This window comes from Onychostruthus taczanowskii, unplaced genomic scaffold (assembly GCF_017590055.1).
Source record: "Onychostruthus taczanowskii isolate IOZ18803 unplaced genomic scaffold, ASM1759005v1 scaffold237, whole genome shotgun sequence".
Taxonomy (NCBI): Eukaryota; Metazoa; Chordata; class Aves; order Passeriformes; family Passeridae; genus Onychostruthus; species Onychostruthus taczanowskii.
Genome location: NW_024499651.1, coordinates 161,709 through 180,584, shown reverse-complemented (window position 1 = coordinate 180,584; position 18,876 = coordinate 161,709). Strand labels below are relative to the sequence as shown.

The 18,876-nt window shown below is 37.1% G+C and overlaps 1 protein-coding gene across 3 annotated transcripts in view; it reads right to left on the bottom strand.

Annotated features, from left to right (window-relative positions):
• Window positions 1-15,535: 15,535 nt before the first annotated feature.
• The window catches only part of TLE1 (TLE family member 1, transcriptional corepressor), a 71,377-nt gene continuing 68,036 nt past the window's right edge, over window positions 15,536-18,876 (bottom strand). For all 3 annotated transcript variants that reach the window (XM_041405595.1, XM_041405597.1, XM_041405596.1), the window contains 4 exons: window positions 17,358-17,505; window positions 16,820-16,970; window positions 16,322-16,398; window positions 15,536-16,160 (listed from right to left, as the gene is read on the bottom strand). In XM_041405595.1, the coding sequence (XP_041261529.1) occupies window positions 16,053-16,160; window positions 16,322-16,398; window positions 16,820-16,970; window positions 17,358-17,505 (484 nt within the window). In that variant the 3' untranslated portion in view covers window positions 15,536-16,052. The remainder of the gene's footprint in view (window positions 16,161-16,321; window positions 16,399-16,819; window positions 16,971-17,357; window positions 17,506-18,876) is intronic.

Genomic DNA, 18,876 nt, shown 5'->3' with positions numbered 1-18,876 from the left:
CTTGACAACTAGCAAACATAATCTGTACATCTCAGTGCCATTGTAGAGAGTACATGGTGTCTAACTGGATAAGAACACAATGGATTTTATAATAGCTGAAGCTACAAATAGCTGAATAAGGAGCAGAAAAGAAAGTCTCAGGATCTCCTCTGTTCCATTATACTGTGTCCTGAATACATGTGCATATCTGACAGCACCTACAGGAGTGCTGAGTACTCCGAGCTCTTCTCCATTAAGCATGCCCAGAGGAAGATGACCATGAAAAGACTGCTATTCTTTTGAATCTACACATTACATTATTATCACTAGCCAAGCTCACTCCAGTGTTCCAAGTTCATTTCAACGTTCCTGTGACTGCTCAAGTTATACAAAGACCTTTTAGGACAACTTGAGTACAATAAGAGCTTTCTAGTTCTTTTGCAGTTCACCTGCAAAAGAGTAAGTCCTTCTCCATAAAGCCAATGCTGCATGTAAGTGCTGCATTTGAAGTAAAGGTAGAGTCATCTCAGCTGCTTCATGGGAGGGTGTGATTTAGAAAGAGAAGAGTTTTAACAGTTCTCAAGGATGGAAACCACAATGGCATTTTTAAGATAAAAATTCCTTTTTCATTTAACAAAAGGGGGAAAAAACACGACATGATTTTACAGCCCACTCAAGACTGAGTCACAACCATGGAGGAGTTAAAATTATCATTTTTTTCCCCTACTCAAGAGAAAGAATGGTCCACAAATAATTTTTCCCATCAAGCTATTTCTGCTGGACAGGACAAGGAACATCTCTTTGGTCTGCACAGCAAATGGAAATGAGGCAGTAGTCCTTACTCCAATAGCATTTTGAAAAAAACAAAACAAAAAAAACCCAAGCAAAAAATCCTCCCCAAAAAGCAGAGAAGCCATAATGTAAATATCTAGACACTGAAACATGTTGTCCATAAAACATTTGGTATGTCTATTCTCAAAGTTAAGCAAAATCCAACTGGACAAGTGTTAAGCATCTCAGCTTTGATAAGGAGCTGGCAGGAGGTGAGAAGTCTTTAAGATAAACATCAGCATAAGGATTATGTTTCCTCCTTGGTTTTATTGAAGTAATGAATAGACACTAGGGAGCAAGAAAAATATATGGAGATAGGGGCTTACACTAAATAAATGAGGTAATTTTATGGGACAAATACAAGAGAACTGGCTGAAAATTAACTAGATTTTAGCAAAGAAAGGCATATATGTGTTAATATAGGAGACCTACAGTGGCTGTGAAATGTGTCATCCTCCCCTTGGTGGAGCAAGTAGGTCTACAGAGAAAGGCTTTTTTTCCAGTCAGTTGTTTGGTTTGGTTGTGGTGGTTTTGTTGTGGTTTTTTCCCAACAAATTTCCCACTGGATGCCTGAATTGGTAGTTATGAGACGACCTCCCTCCACCCACAGCAGGAAATCAAGCACATATTGATTGCACAAATGACATTCATTGCAAAGCTAGCAGAAATGACAAAAAAGCTCCTTCTGCCAGTACAAGCAGATACTACCCACTGTGGCCTCCTAAGCTGCCAACACCCAGTAGATTTAGATTTAAAACCATTTTTAACTAGTTTCATCTAAAGAGGTTAGTCCTAATTTACCATTCGTGCAGAATAGTGCAGCAACCAACACACTCACCACAGGGATTCCTCAGGACTGGATATTTTGCTTATGTGCAACCCCAAGACAAACAAACATCAAGGAGAAAAAAAGAGTAGAAGAGTTACAGATGTTAGAGAGCTCCTTCAAATGTCCAATTAGAGAATTGGAAAAAGGAAACCCTTCCTCTTAAAAACTCAAAACTGAAGCAGAAAATAAATCAGTGAAAGTAAGATCAAATTAAAGCGGTTCTTCTAGAAGGGAAAAGTTGATTGCTGTGGAATACTCATACAATTGCTCAGAGCTGAAGCTGCTCTTATTGTTTAATTTCTGTTTTCTTTCATTTTGCTTTTGTAATATGAATTTCTTCACATTGGCATAGCAGCAAACTACCTCCCAAGGAGCTGGACAGACAGTCAAATAGCTGGCAATGTTTTCCTTTTGATTTAATGTCTTGCTCGAGGCATATTTTCAGGCTTTGGATGAAAGCTTGGGAAATTGCTATTATAAGTCTTTGACTTTTAAAAGCAGTGTAGTGGGGAAGACACTGCTATAGCACATATTGTGAAACGTTTCAAAGCAACATGGCAGAACACTATTCTGTCACTACCCATGAGCATAACAACTCAAATATAAAACCTACTTTCAAAGATTTCTATGGTAGTAGACCTAGAAAAGCTACCATGATTTTGAACAATACCTGTGGTTTTCTTCATTATTTGCCAGATTTCAAAAAAATTAAAGAGCAAAGAATTTTCAGTAAGATTACCAAAGGATTTTTTTAAATTTTATTTTAGGAGGTAAATGCCATACAATGTTCAGCACTTAAGTGACATGGGCCCGTATTACATCAAAAGAGGAGCTTGTAATGTCATACTATAATTATGTTATGCTAAAAAAGGCAGAGCCTTCGTCTGGGCAAACACCTGACCTGTTTCCTGCTGTATATATATCCAGGTTTCAAAGTTTCCAGCTTGACTGATCAAGAGTTAATAAACATACTTACACTGGGTGTTTTCAGTCTTTTCTGGATATTGTGTTCCTGAACAGGAAGGTGAAATTCCTTACAAGTAAGATGCTTTCCTGGGAACAGAGAGGACCCCTGATGGTACTTACATACAGCTTGTTTTCATTAGAACAGTTACAAGCAAGCTGTCTCAAGTAAGAATGCTGAAACCTCTGCCAAAAGCACATTATAGTTTAACCCGGTTGGTAGCCATTGCCTGGTTGGATAAGACCATTTCTCAGGAACTTATCAAACACACAGATAAACATTTGCTTGGTTATTTGCTCTTCCACTGCCTTCTTTCCTGAGGGTATTAAGAAAAACTCAGAACAATCAACAATGTGCTCCAGCTATGCTGTATTCGGTTCAACACAAATGTAGTCCACCCGAATATCTTCAAACAAGTAAAAAGTCTTGGCTTACCTTTTCGATGTTGCATCTTCATTGCTGTTCAAGTGTGCTATTTCTAATGTATCTCCATTTCTTCTGTAAATGAAAGTCTTCCCTGCTGGCTGAAAAACCATGTTCTTTTCCAATCCAATCCACAGTTACCTTTTTTTCCAGTAAACAAGTCCAGATAAAGTCCTTCACCCTGGCTGGAGAAATGCAGCAGAGCCAGGCTGTGCAATTCCTTCCCCTCAGGTGCTTTGAGTCCACTGCACAGCAGCTTGCTGAAGGGAGGTGAGGGAGATGAGAAGTTCACTATTAAATTAGTGGACACCCCCTAGGTGGAAGTGGCCATGACCAGCCAAGACTTGGTGTCAACCCCACAGACACCTTTACTCCTGTTTTTTTTCTTCACTTGTCCCTGGATTATCTTGGACAAGCCCAGCCACCCAAAAATAGTTGATGATGGGGCTGTAAATTATTTATTTAGAAATTTTGGGGCTTATCCTCATTCACAAGAGATTTGTGCAGAGTCTTTTGATCCCAGTTTCCCACTGCTGAGACTCTTCTCCCCTGAATTTCTCCAAGCAGCCCTTCTCCCAGCAGTCCTCAAACATTGGTCCCACTCCTGCAGCTCCCGATCCCTCAGCTTCTTGCCCAGCACTCCAACCCCAGCCTTATCTCTAGCAGCACTGGGGCTGTCTGGACAAAACAGAGGCCAAACTACAGCTTCCACCCTGTGTACACACTGTTGCTTACATTTCTCCATGCCCAACTTCACAAGGAGTTCACCAGAACATGGCACCTCTGCTCCTCCAAACCTTTGCTAGCCCTTATTGTGGTAGGGAGTAAAGAGCCTTGACGCCATGATTTCAGAAGGCTGAACAAATGCCTTATTAAGCTATACTATATTATACTACATATTGCACTAACTCTATGCTATACTATACTAAAGAAAAAAAGCCATGACCCTTGCAGACAGTCACGACACAGCTTCGACCTAATTGGTCAATCAATCAAAACACCCCTCACCAGTGTCCAATTAAGAAACTATCTTTTGGGAAACAATCTCCATAACATATTCCACATGTGCCAAACAACAGGCACAGCAAGTGAAGATAAGAATTGTTTTTCCTTGATCTTTCTCACAGCTTCTCAGGAAAATCCTGGGAGAGAATTAAGTCTCTCTCTGTTCAAAGAATATGTGACTACCACAAGCCCTATCTTGGAGGCCATTGGTCTCTGCCAACTTATGGTCCAATTGGTTCAAAAGGGATGCTTTGCTCTTCATCTTCACTCCCTCCACCCTATTTCAACCTACCCCCACACCATCCAGCATGAAAAGCCTTTAGAAGGGCTGTAGTTATGCTATATGCTTTTCTTAGTGCCTTTTTTATAGCTGAAAATTGAATCTTTCATAGAATATAAAATAAAAATATTGTGAGAGTTTGCAGAAATAAAAGCTTTTTTTTGTAAATGGACCAAACAATTTTGGATTTTTTTTCATGGTGTCAGATTCTTCAAGAAAATGGTGGGGACTTGGTTTACTCTCAGCTAGAGTATCAGAAAGGTATGGTGCAGGAGAAAGGATATTATCACAGAGTTCAGGAATACTCAGATACAATTTTTCCATGAAAATTAAATACCCAGTAAATGCTATTGATGAAGAACTTGAAAAAAGTTGTGAATTGTTTCAATGGATAACCATGAATATGATGTTGGGTACAATGAAAATTTGAAAAACAAAATAGGTAAAAATTTTTGCTGGGGCTAGAAAAAATGACACTAGCAAAAAAATAAATGTTCACCAGCATACTGCAGTAAATTAGGACCATTTCATGATTCTGCACTTGGAATATTGGAAATTTGTACAGAGGTGGTGAAGATGCATTTTCCTAGTATGGCAAGTGAGAAGCATTACCCAGGAAGGCATAATTAAAACATAAAATCAGACTGATTAAAAACTTGGATTTTTTCTGATGTGCTATTGGCTGTAATAATGCATTATGAAAAACATGGTCTGACCAAAGTTGGACTGACCAGAACTTAGATTGACAACAAACTCTCTTTGAACTAATTACAGAAAAAGGAAGCAAGCACAGTTTAGTGTGCTGTCTTTTGCTGGAGCTCATCAGCTATTACAGGATAAAGGGTGCTATTTATGGTTTGCACATCTTTTCCAGTCATTAAGTGTTGGCTGAGAGCTGGTTTGTCAGGAGCTGTTTTTTCCCCCCTGCCAGTCCTCTTTTAAACCAACCAACTGTCCAGAGCAGCTTTTGGTGCACTCCAAACTCCTCACAGCCGTCTGAATTTTAGTTCTTTCCATAGGAAAGCAAGAGCTTGCAGGTTTGAATTCATGGAAAGAAAGCTTCTGCGTTTTATACAGAATGATTAGTTACCTTGTGGCTCTGTGTAGAATAACAGGCTTGGCCTCAGAGTATGCATGCAGGTAACAGTGCACATAGTGCCATCAGCCAGAAGAAATGAAATTCTGAATACTGTATCACCCAATTTAGTTTGTCTGTTTGTTACAAGAGAAGGCAAATTCAGTGATTAGCCAGGGAAGATTTTCTGTGTCCTCTAAGTGTTCTTTGCTCATCCAGTGTATGTATTGAACTATACAAAAAACCCAGTTTGTTACTAAATTGCAAGGTTTATTTTGAGAATGCAATTAATATGTAATACCTTGGAAGATGAACAGCTATTGTAAATACAGAATAAACACTCAAGCACCACAGCTCTTCTGTTCCTGTATTTGTGTTTTACAAGAAAAGACACACAGCACTAAACTGCATAACTTCCATAAAAGGTGCTCTAATTTAGAAAATCAATTCCTCAACAAATTAGCATTTCAGACTGACACGTGTGCATTCATGATCATAAGAATTCAAAACAGCAGTCCAGAGATGCCCACATGAAGTTCTCTTGATCCCCTTCAGCTGTGCTTTGAACTATGTGCAATACCTTTTTTACCCTGCTGCCTGTGCCTCAGTTCCATAAGGCAGGCCACTAATTTTCTCTAATCAGTGGTGTGAGTGTTCGTAAGCCCTGCTAGCTCATTTACAACAGTGGACACTAATACAACAGGAAATGAACCTATTGGTTTCACTTAGATCCCTGGGCCGCTGCCAGTTACCAAGAGATCTCGTCTGAGTTTGAAAACAGCAATGCTCTTGATTGCAAAATGATTTTTCTCCCTGCTGCTGCCGCCCTCCTCACACTCACTTTTGATCAATACACCATTCTGATTCACAACCACATCTTCCTCAGGAGGCATTGAATCAACTAAGTACAATTGCAAGCTCAAAGAAAATACTGGCATTTATTTTTATGTTGCAAAAAAACTAACTCTACACACCCCCTCTCTCAGAATTCACAGAAAAGTTGAATCTTTTATTGAAAGGCCCTATAAAACTGAAGTAAAGTACAAAATTAGAAAGGTAGCTGTAGTAGAAATGACAGAGGGTGAAACTCGTGTATCACACCATAAAGAACACACGGGAATTGGTTTAAACATGACAGAAGTGAGCTTCCTAGCAGCAAGGAATTTAATGCTAAAATCTATATGTATCCCATTACTTTTTACGTTTCACAGTTACAGAAGAAATCAGTTCCTTTTCATTGTAACTGCTCCAAAACCAAATGTATAATACAAATAGAATTAAATAGCCAAAAAGTTGTTCCTAGCCTGACCAAGACTGAACTGAGCAGAGGTATCTATTAATATTTTTGCATTTAGCTTCATAAATTACCTTTCAGCTTTGTCACTAAACCTTTGAATTTGATACGTATTAACATAATTTAAGTACATAATGGGTTTTTTTCCCATCTGTACAATGAAATTTGTGTATAAGGCTCCAAGATGTCCTCTCCCACCTTCCAATGTGATGAGCTGGGGGGCAGCAAAACCTGCTGCTCATACTTAAGCTTCCTGGAACAGGCTGACTACAAGCATAGCTAGGATAATAATTCCTTCCCTCCTTCAACCACACATAATATAGTCTTTATTCAGCAAAGTCGTTTCATGCCATGCCAAAGGTCAGCTTTTGCTGTATTAATAGTTGCTCTGGGAGGATCAGTGTTGTGCTATCCTACATTTTTTCCTGTGTCTGGAGATGCAATTTCCTACAATCTGCAGGCAATTTCCCACCAATTTTCGTGGGGAGCTAATAGGCTGTGACAGGAGATGGAGCTAGCTAGCAGCAGGCGGCTTCAGAAAAGAAAAATTGCATCTCTGCCACCTAACTGGGCAATCTAGAAAGACAGAGTTTATAGCTTTGTAGTGTTATTGGGCCCCATGCTAACAGTAAATCGTTCAAGCTGCTATCTGAATTTCATATTCTTTTCCTTCTGCATTGTTACCACCACATATCACTTTTTCTATGAATGACAGTCAGACATAGATCATGTGTGATTACTATTTTAACTGCCTTTTAACTAGACAAGCCCTGCTAAACGATATCCACATCAGAAACAGAGAAATATATAGTGTCTCTATCAAATAGTGATATTTTGATTATTTTCATACTTGTTAAGGTTCAAAGCAGACACCTATGGAAAGGGATTAATTTATAAACTAAATTCGAATGGAACAGACGGAGAAAACTATGGGAACATTAAAACTGAGAACACCTACTGTGGTAAGAAAGTCCCACTGATATATAGTACAAAATGAAAGCAATAAAAAAACCCCCAAATATAACTGGTAATTTTTTCCTCTACTCTAGCAGGTTTTGAAACCTAAGAAGTTAATCTGAACAGTCAAATCAGTTCAAAACCATCCATGCAACCATTAATCTTCCAGATTTAAAATTAGTAAGATTAGTAAAGCTCTAAGAATGTATTATATCCACTTTGATAGAAATGAAACTGATTTAAAGCTGCTCACCTCACCTAAGATTACAAAAAAAATTGAATAACTAAAGAAAATTATTCAAAGGCACATTGCACTAGCAACTATTGCAAGTGGTATCTGTCACTGTACTTCCCCTTATTGTTATAGCTAACCCAGGGGATAAATACTGTAAACACATTCTATTAGAGAACCCTGTATATCGGTATGTTTTCTTCAAAATATAGAAGAACAAATTTCTGAAGGCATGGAGGTTATTAAAAACAGTTAACACTAGCTATGAAATTATTATAATTAGCAAAATTTGCAAGGTTAATATTTCTCCCCTTCCCCCCTGCCCAAGAATAAATTAGGTAGAGTAAAAACAATCCCATCTAAATTATTGCTGTCCACTGGGAGACAAAATTAGTACTGAGATGTATAAAATTTTACTATAATTCAACCCTAAGGATTTTTTTTAATTACTTAAGTAATGAAAAAATGTAAAATTACAGTGAACAAAGTGTTGAAATATTCTAACATGCATTTTGAAACTCTCACATTTAAACCACTTGTCATTAATATCCCCTTTTCATATTTGTGGTTTTTAATAAGTTACAGCTAGATAAAATACTGAAGAACCAGGAAGAATTATAAATAGAATACCAGGTCAATAACTTGTACTCAACAAAGAAGAGTATCTACATAAACAAATTTAAAAAGCAATGAAAACCATTCAAAATCCAGAAGTATTTCCTTTAACAGATTCACTGATAAAAATACAAGAGTATCAGGACTTGAAAATCTTGAATTTGACAAACGAAAATCAATTCTTTATCTATACAAGTCTATAAACTTCTTGAAGTATACATTCAAAAATTCAATTATATATTTGTGAATATTCACTCAACTGCTTTCAGAAATACACATCTCACATATCTAACAATAAAAACAACAGAGAAAAATTAGAAGCATTATGTATGTATAACTCATTAAAACATCTCTAGAGAGCTAATGTATATCTAGGAGGAAACACAAAGGAGCACAGTAGTAAACTGATTTCTGTATGAAAAAGGAAACTTATTCCAGTTACTAAATTCAATGTGGACACAAAAGTTGAATCACTCCGAAGTTTTGTTGCATTCATGGCATGCTATGCAAAAACCAGGCTGACATTAAGGACATTTACATACTTAACAGCAATGTTTGGCTGATTCATCAACAATTAGAAAATACTTTGAATTTGCAAAGCCATCAGATTGTATACTTATTTGAAATCTAATTTAAAAAAAATCATGTCCAACTGCAAAAATCCCCCCACAGCTGACTATTTTTTAAGAAAAAAGGGTATCTTTGTTGGTCAAAACTTTATGCTACAGCAAACCACAAAATAAGAGTTATTAGCTTATCATAATTGCAGGCAGGTTTTAAAGTAAGGGAGTAATCCACTGTGGATTGCTGAAGGAAGTGTGACAAAGACTGTGAAATGAGCAGATGGATTTTATTTTAAACAAATTAGGCTCACTAGCAGGAAAGTAACAAGGATTTCTCAGTTTCCAACTGCTGTGGGTTAACTTTCATTTATGACCCCTTCATTCTGCTTGTTAACTTCTTTAAACTGCCATTAAAATCAGTGCTCAAAGGAAAAACAGCATTTATTGTTTGCAGTTACAGGCTATCATCTCCATTTTCTGTGTTAATGACAGAGTATACAAAAGGGATAATGATAACAGTATGTTTGATTGCTTAGTCTCCAGACTGTGTGTTATCTTCACCTCAAACTCATTTTTTGCAGAAAATAGGGTTTTGAAACAGGGTTTGAGAGATACCTTTGTGCTGTGAACATAGCAAAGGCAATCCTTGCCAAGCTGTACACAATAGAAATTAATTCCTTGCAGCATCTCTTCTATGAATCAACATAACCTTACAAAATATGGGCAAAATCACATGTGAAATTATAGGACAGGAAAAATCTCATAATTTTATGTTTTACCTCAGAAGCCACCACAGAATTTTTTCTAGGAAGAGTCAACTATGTCAAACCAGGAATTCCATAAACAATAAAAGTATGAGTATAGAATAATGCAGTTATCTTATATCTGAGTACTTGCTTTAGTAAGGGAAATCATTACAGTGGACACTGCCCAATATAATTAGGCAGCTATCCACTAAAATATTCAATCAGATTTTCCTGTATATTGTATATCATTAACAGGCAACTAAATTCTTATTAATGCATAGCAAAGCATAGAGCCAGAAAGAACATGGACTGTTGTTCAGCTTCTCAGAGTGAACTGTGAGACCCAGATCTAAGAAACATGAGGGCAAAAACCCCAAACCCCACAAAAAACCCTGCTCAGATTTGAAAATGATAACTAACACTTGTCCCCACAACAGACATTTTTTGGTATTCAGTTTTCTGAGTAGCACTTTTAGACTCAAGGAAATAGAAATCCAGCTCTCACGAATTAATGTATCATAGAAGCAGTAGGTTCTTTGCATCTTCAACAACATTCTGCCCTCTGAAGACTATTATTCATTCTTCTGACTTCCCTTCATGTTTTCTTGTTATATTCAATAAATACTTTTTTAAGTAATGTCAGAAGAAAAAAGGAAATAAATCAACAGAAAATAGTAAAAAACCACAAACCAAACACAAAAAACCCCAAGCCCACCCATGTGCTTAAAATATGTTCAAAACAGATTTTTGCTGATTTAGAAAATGCTTCAATGACTGTTTGAGCTCTCCTATATAGTTGAACAGAAATGCTGGGTAAATTTCTCAGAAATGTCAGTAAGATAGGCCCACAGGACAGATTTTTCAAGCACCCAGTTCTTACATGCCTGGTTTTCCTAGCAAAATCTACCACATAGCACTAAGTACTTAAGCTGCAGTGGGACATTTGGGAGCATGTTGCTGAAAATGGGATTATAAGTGCTTGGAAGCAGATCTTGAGCTACAGAAATAAAAGGTAATGGTAAATGTTGAGAACTGGCTGTGAGTTAACTCCCTTTCCTCTTAGGATGAGATGACTAGATGTTTATGGATATCAAAGAAATGTCCACTTCCAGTTCGAACACACAACTCAAGAGTCCTTGAGTAACTATGCAGAAACATTTTGAACAACTTCAGAGAGAAACAGATGTCAATGAACTCTCTGACTGAAATCTCATTCTGGGTGAATTGTGTAGATTGCATGTTAGATTACACCTAAAATGTATGTGCTTCTATGTTCTCGTTTTCCCTTGTCCTGCAGTGTGACTAGGTGTCCAAGGTGGCTAATGGTGTCCGGTTTGTGTCAGCAGTAGTGTGGCTAGCTGGACTAGGGCCAGGATTTTCCCTGCCTCTGGAAAGGCTGCACCTCAGATCCTGTGTTCTGTTTTAGGCCACTCACGACGAGGACATTGAGGTGTGTTCAGAGAAGGGCAAAGAAGCTAGTGAAGGGTTTGGAGCACAAGTCTTTTAAGGAGTGTCTGAGAAAGCTGGGATTTTTTTATACTGGAGAAAAGGCTCAGGGGAGACTTCATCACTCTACAACTCCCTGAAATGAGGTTGTAGGAAGTTGGGTGTCACTTGGCCTCTCCTCTCAGCCACAGGACAAGAGTACACAACTTCAAGCTCAACCAGGGGAGCTTCAGGTTGGATCTCAGGAAGAATTTTCTCATGGATAAAGTTGTCAAGCATTGGAGCAGGCTGTCCAGGGAGGTGGTAGAGTCATCCATCCCACAGGTGTTCAAGAAATGATTGGATGCAGCACATAATGCTATGGTTTAGTTTACCTGTAATGTTCAGTCAAAGGTTGGACTAGATTGTCTTGGGGAACTTTTCTAACTGAAGTGATTCTGTCCATGAATATCCCTGCCATAACTCTCCTGCATTCTGGTGTTTGTCAGGTTCAACTCAGAGTTGTTTCACGCTCCCCATTATGTAATAAAGTATGTCTGTCTGGCAGGACAGAATTAATTGGCTGAAGTCCTACATAGACCTACATTCTCAAATTCTTTCTGTGTTCTTGTGGTAGGAGAAAAAAACAAAATTCTTCAAAGAGACAGCAGAGTTGGAGTCAGTCCAGATTATCCACTGAAGAGAATTAAGGGGTAAACACTTTATCAGTAGTGTGACATCAGAAGTCTGTACTCCTCCTTAGTCCAAAAACTTCAAAATCCACCTTTCTTAATTAATAGAATGGTGGAATTTCCCCATCAACTCAAAATTGCACCAATGTAATAGAATATATGAAAGACTATTTTAACTAGACTACATAATCCCATGGGCTCCTAAGTGGGCCGGTCATTTCACAAAATTACAAACAAACAAACAAAAAACCCCATCAAGAATTAAATACCAAAACCAAAAATCAGTTTGTCAATCTGAGTTAAAGCTACTCAAGTAACTTAGAAGTTCCTGAAATTCTACTTGTAAAAATGTGACCCAAAAATTATGGTCAGTCATTCATACATAGAAATGTGTATGAGACTAGATGACAGATTCCAAATTGATGTTTATATTAAAAAATAACACTTGTTTTAACAGTCTGTGAAAATTATGTTCATTTAGTGCTCTCTCTTTCCTTAAAGGAACAAAAGCCTTTGTAATGCCAAATGAGTTAGAAAGAACTAATGTAGATGAAAATTCTCTCTCATGATACCAGTGGCTTGTGGGCTAACATGGGGAACCTACCCTTGCTTGGAATTATCATCAAAAAGAAAGTCTGACACACTGACAAATACATTGTGTGCAATGATATGATTTTCTGCACAACTGATTTATGAAGGGTTATACCAAGTGCACATATACAAAATATACATATTAAAGCTGACAAAGGATTTTGTTCAGTTGAACTGGTATTACCACAAATCCCCTCTTCATCATTTATTGTTTGCACTGACATCCAAAATGTCTTTTGTAAGGACTGCCTGCTTCTATTCAGAACTGGCATTTGCCAGAGTGGCATTCAGACATCTCTGAATACTGAAGGCCACCCAGCACACAAAGACTGTCCCAAAAGGGGCTGACCAAAGGAATCTTTTAGGACTGTATTTAAGTTGACCACCCTCACAAAAAAATTAATTACCTATACAATAGTTACTGGTGCACTTCTCTTCTCCATGGTTTCCCCCGTGCCTTTTCTGTTACTGCTGGTCTTGGTTAGTCTGTTTCTTCATTCACTAAGCAATTATTTCCACCCGGTACTTTACACAGGGCTACAAGAACTTAGAGAAGTTTGAAGCTTCATGAGTTTTATATCTTTTAGGTGATTGTGTAGACAGACAGGCTAGGAGTTCAGCAAATCTATCTTTTCATTAAAAATTACATCTGCAAGTAGAATATGCTTTACTGTCTGACAAATGAGAAGACTCACAATTTTATAAACATTAAGTGAAATCTGAAACAACAAATGGAGAGAACTACTCATCCACAAGTATGGACAATACATTCAGAAGCTTTCAGATATATTCAATAATTTTCAGACTCAAGGCTTAAAGATATGATGGGGGGAAAAAAAGGAATGAATTTCTTAATTACAATCAGGAAATACATGGTACAAATATGATTAAATTCATACACATAAATTTCTGATTCCATAACCGCTCTGAGACACTGCACATTGTAGAAGCCAACAAAACAAGGTATTTTATGATTTTCCTGACACTATGATTTTGAACCTCCTGAATGGTAAGTGTGATCTTACTAGCAAGCCCTATGCCACAACATATAGCAGACCAATTACACTTGTGGGATTTTTTTAAATTGATATAGATGTGTAAGAACACTTGCATTCTTGGTTCCTCTGATATTGAGTTCAGAGAACAGCAAAGGGATACCCATAAAGTAAAAGCCAAGGTGCTACCAGTTTGGCAAAAACCAAAAGGTCCTAACTAAAGCAAATTTGCCAGTGCTGCTAAAGCCAATGATCACTGCCAGAGCCAGATGTTCAGAGAAATTTCAATATGAAAAGGGTAAAAATCAAGTAATCTTGTAAATACTCTTGTTTTAAAACTTTCTCTTTTAAAAATGGCATAGTAGTTCCAGCATTTCAGTGTAGCAAATTATTTGTAAAGACTTAATTATTTGTAAAGACTGGTGATTCTGCTTTTTGCTCTGCTATGTCTGAAAGCCACATGACCTCCATCTAAACTGGTCTGTCATTTTCATACAGATACAAGTTAACAACTAAGCAATCAAAGATATATACGGATACATATTGATATGAGCTAATTTTAAATGTCTAGGAGACCAGATTATCCTGAATGGGTAATATTTTACATTCTGAATGGAATGCTAATACATTAAGGCTATTACAGTTTTGGATGTTATAACTTGGTTGCAGTAGAATGGTCATGTAAATTGAAAAAGAAAACCTGCATCTCTTCAGACTAGAAACTTAGATAAAATTTGCCCCCAGATGAAAAATTCCTTGTCCAATCAACACATCTGTCAGTCAAGCTTGTTTCTTCCTAGCTACATCTTTGAAAGACAGGGATATAGGCCATCATTAAATGCTAGCAAAATGAGAAAGCAGCTCTTCTTCTGTCTGCCAGTTTGTGTAATCTAAATTAATTGCTCAAAGATATCCTTCTGTTCATCTGTACTCTCCATTAGCAACAGAAATTATAACCAAATTACAGAATGTAGGAAATGTACGGCTCTCACCAGTGCAACAGCAAAGTTTGTTGTCTAGCACACAGTGGAAGAACACATTAGACTGAAAAAATAATAGTTAAGTAAGGTGAACACGTTCTCTCCTCATCCATTGCTCTTAAGTACACTAAGAAAACTTGAGGATGCATAGCTTTGGTAACTGGCTGCTTATCATGGCTCTTCACAGATGTCACAGTGATGCGACAATGGAAAGGACTCAAAGATTGCTCAGCATGAATACGTAGAGCCTACAGGCCTGCATAACATGGGACACTCAGGAAAATTAATTCTAATTAATTTGTAGAGTGGATTAGCTAAAAATCAAAATATTCCTTCGTCAGTATTCTCACAAGAAATTAAGAAGCGAGTTTAACTTAGTTTAGGTTAATTCACTTCACTTGCAACCCTGCAAGTATTTAACATCTTTAAGCAATCCCCTGTAAACTCATACTTTTGGTAATTTAGTTAAATTTACCTGAGTATCTAAGTATAGACAAGACTTTAAAAAGGAAATGGTCATTAACTACCACTTCTCTGTAAAACAGGAAGGATGCAACTTATCTAATCACAGACATCCTTATATAAGAAATAAAGGCTCTGATGTACTTAGTTGAAATGTAGCCTTACATGAATTCTGTTCAGCTGGGGAAAAAAAAGACAGGGAAATTACCTCCTCTTCTAGAGAAATGACCAAATGAGTTATGATCAGGCACATATTACCATATCTGCCAAAGAACATATACATGGGACATCAGAATAAACTTAAACTGCACAGCTTTATGAAATGTTCAATTTTTATATTTACACTATAATTAGTACAAAACTGCCTTTAAGTTTTCTGTAGAACAAGACAATATCTACTGGACTTGATATCCTAGTATGTCAAATCAACTACTCTAAAGTATGATAAAGAAATCTAAGAACAGTTATAAAGAATAAGACACCATTTTCAAACTATACATAGTGTTTGCTTTTGCTTCTAAAAAGGTACTTATATCCCCAAAAGGTTTTTAATTTTAAATAAGCAGGGCAAGCAGGGAGGGGCAAGGGGGAAGACTGGTTGTTGGTACTAAAGCCTTTACTGTAGTAAACTAAATATATTTACAATTTATACAAATATTTGACCTTCAACAAAAATACAAAAACATATCACAAGATGCAAAACCAGGAAACAAGTTCATCTGAGACACTGCTGCTCTACCCAGGACAGAATGCAACTTGAACTGCAAGGAACAGAAAGGTATTTATCCCCCATATTCAGGCAATGAGAAAAATTTGCATGAGGTCACAAAAAGAAAAAATAAAAGGCTCCAACATTCTTCAGTAGACTTGGCTTTTAAAAATTATGTCAAAAACCTAGGCTACATTTGTCCGTCTTGCCTCTGTGTTCCGTCTGGTCCACGTAGCCAATACTTAGCTGCTGGATGCTGCCTTCTATTTTGAAAAATCGGAGTAGTTTCATGGCAAGGTCTGGAACCTCAACACGTTTGTTCCTTCCAAAAATTCAAAACCTTTCTACTTCTACAAACAATTTTGGCCCAGTTCAACCTCTACAATAATATCCCCATCATATTTTTCAGTAGATAACTTCATAGACTGTAGCCTTTTTGTCTCCAGAGCCAGTGACTATGTACTTATCATCCACAGAGATGTCACAGCTAAGCACTGATGAAGATTCTTTGGACTAGAAGAAAAATAGAAATATATTACATCATTAAAAAAATGTCTGTTTACCCTCATTTCATCATCTCATTTTAGGTAGATCACATACGTGAAGATATCTGAATCCACTCCTGGAACTCTGCATGTTTTATTCTTTTTCATTAAAAGCAACATCATCCTCACCTGGAAGATACTGGCTCCATAAGGAGTTCTCCATGCATTAAGAAGGTTATCTTTCCCAGTACTCACAAACCATTTACCTAGAATATAAACCAGAAGGATTAGAGAAACATGAAAGAGACATCTGACAAATTTTGGGTTTTCAATTCACATCAATAAAATCTGTTAACTAATTTCCCTTATAAAAGCTCCTACTACGAATCAACACAGTACTTTTGCTTACAATCAATGTGGATGCTCAGCACGTTTGCAGTGTGTTACATGCTAGGAAATCCCTAAATTTCAAACAGAAATAGCTTTTTACACATGAATCAATCCCCACAGCAGCCTCTAGACAAACAGATGGCTGTTTGTAGATAAGTGCATTTGAATTCATAAAGCAGAGATATTTATGCATTACTTAAGAAACTGAGATGTAATAACTAATGACTATGAAATAACTGATTAGCAAAACATGAATTAAAAACCCTGACCTCCAGTTCTATGTTCAGGGCAACTTACCACAGTAAGCAAACTTGAGTGACAAGACACAGCTCTCATGAAGGTGCAGTTGATACTTGTCCGGTTTATTTACATGTAGCACTTCGACATTGCTGCTCTCCATTCCCACAGCTAGCCATTCACCAGTAGGACAATAACCAAGGGAAAATATCTGAAAATCATACCATATTTACACCTTTTAATTTTTTTCCTATAATTTTTTTTCTGCAGTTAAAATTATTTAGGAAAAGGGGAGAGACAGAGAGAGAGAAAAGGGCAAATTTACATAGTTCAACAGCAAAAATGCAGTTCAAAATTCAAGTAACTAAATAACCCCTGTTTTTATATATTAACTTAGAAAAATAGGAAAAGAGTAGTGTCAGACTATAATTTTCTTCTGTAATCTAAGCACATAAAGCTTCAAAATATTGTATTGGGAGCTGCGAAAAGGAAGAGAGGGAACAGTCTGCCAGTTCTGCTGGGCTCAGTCTTACCCTTGATCCTAAGGGTTTCCTTCCCATCCCACATATTGCCATAAGCTGTAGGAAAATCTAGTTACCTGTGATGTGAAATCATGCTGTTGTAGCTGTCTCCCTTCTCTCAAGTCCCAGGATCTGACAGTGTTATCCAAACCTCCTGTCCAGAGCTTGGTACCATCATTAGAAATGTCAATACAGCTGGCTCCATCTGTGTGGCCCTGGAATTGCCTGATAAAACAAACCAGATTGAATAATGATTTCCTGCCAGAGCTCAAGGTGAACACTGTTGTGGTGTTAGTTTTGGACTCTGTACATGTGTCATCTGTTCTGTATCTGACGATGAGCAAGAATCAGCCCCTCCCTCTCACTGAGCATTAAATACCAGTGTTAAAAAAACATTTTCCAGGTGCTAGAGAAATTATCTGCATCATGGTTAGCTGAATAAAGTAAAATATTTCCTATCAAGTTTTGAAAAAAGATAACAAAACAACAAAACCCCAAAAAAACCCATACCCACTTGTGAGAATATTAAAGCCCATTAACTACAGTTAAAACCACTAAGGATAACGCAGATAAAATCAAAGCGGTCAGAGAATAAAAACTCCAATTTCAGAAAACAGCTTCTGTATTTTTCTTTGGCTTCAAGTCAAGAAGATAAATAACAAGCAGATATACTAATAGAAAGGGATCCAGATAGAGATCCAGATAGTTAAACATAAGTATTGCTGAGTCACAAAGTTGCATTCTCTGTGGCAAGAGATTAGAAAAATCTAAATGGACCAGTTTGTTTTATAACCTTCTCATTAGTAACTCAGCTTTCAGCAACCAAAAGGTCATCTCAAGTTTTTCTTAATCCTTTGGCAAAAGCATTCTGAAGCTCCTGCATTTTTCTTCAGCAATTAGCTTCAAAGTCCTGTGCACCAGTGTGAAAGGTGGAGGGTGGGTGGGGAAAGGACAACTAGCTTGGGAAGGAAGGGTATGAATCACCAAGAGCTGCCACAGAAAGGTCACACAGCATGTTTTGTTTAGTAGCTCTGGTCTCAAAATTCCATGTGCTATCAACCAGCAAGATCAGTGTGGTGGGAACACATACAGCAAACATTTAAAAAGCAAGATATTCACAGATGTGATAGATGTCACAGAGTGCACCTTTACAAGGGACTAAGCATGCATATGACAAAGTGAAAACTTTATATAATTAAAATTGTATTTATTGACCTAAAGTTCAACAGAAAGTAAAATTTGCATGCACATTAACATGACTCTCTGCATGTAATTTTCAGCTTATTATGTATATACAGGAAGTTTAACTGAAACACAGCAGACTAAGCATATTCCTTAGTTTTTGTGTTCAGAACTTTCAAGGTATCATGGCCTTTCCAAATTAGACTCATTGTTCTCAAAATATTGTAAGCCATCACTGCTTTGGTAAGCCTAAACTAAATTTATCCTATAGTAACCCCCTCTGCTTTCCTAAAGAACTGAAACGATCCACCCTTTCAACCACATTTGTAAGAATAATTTTACTACTTATCATCACTAAATAAGATTTGAAAATTCTCTTTTTTACTTAACAAGGCTTAAGACAAAGGAAAAGAA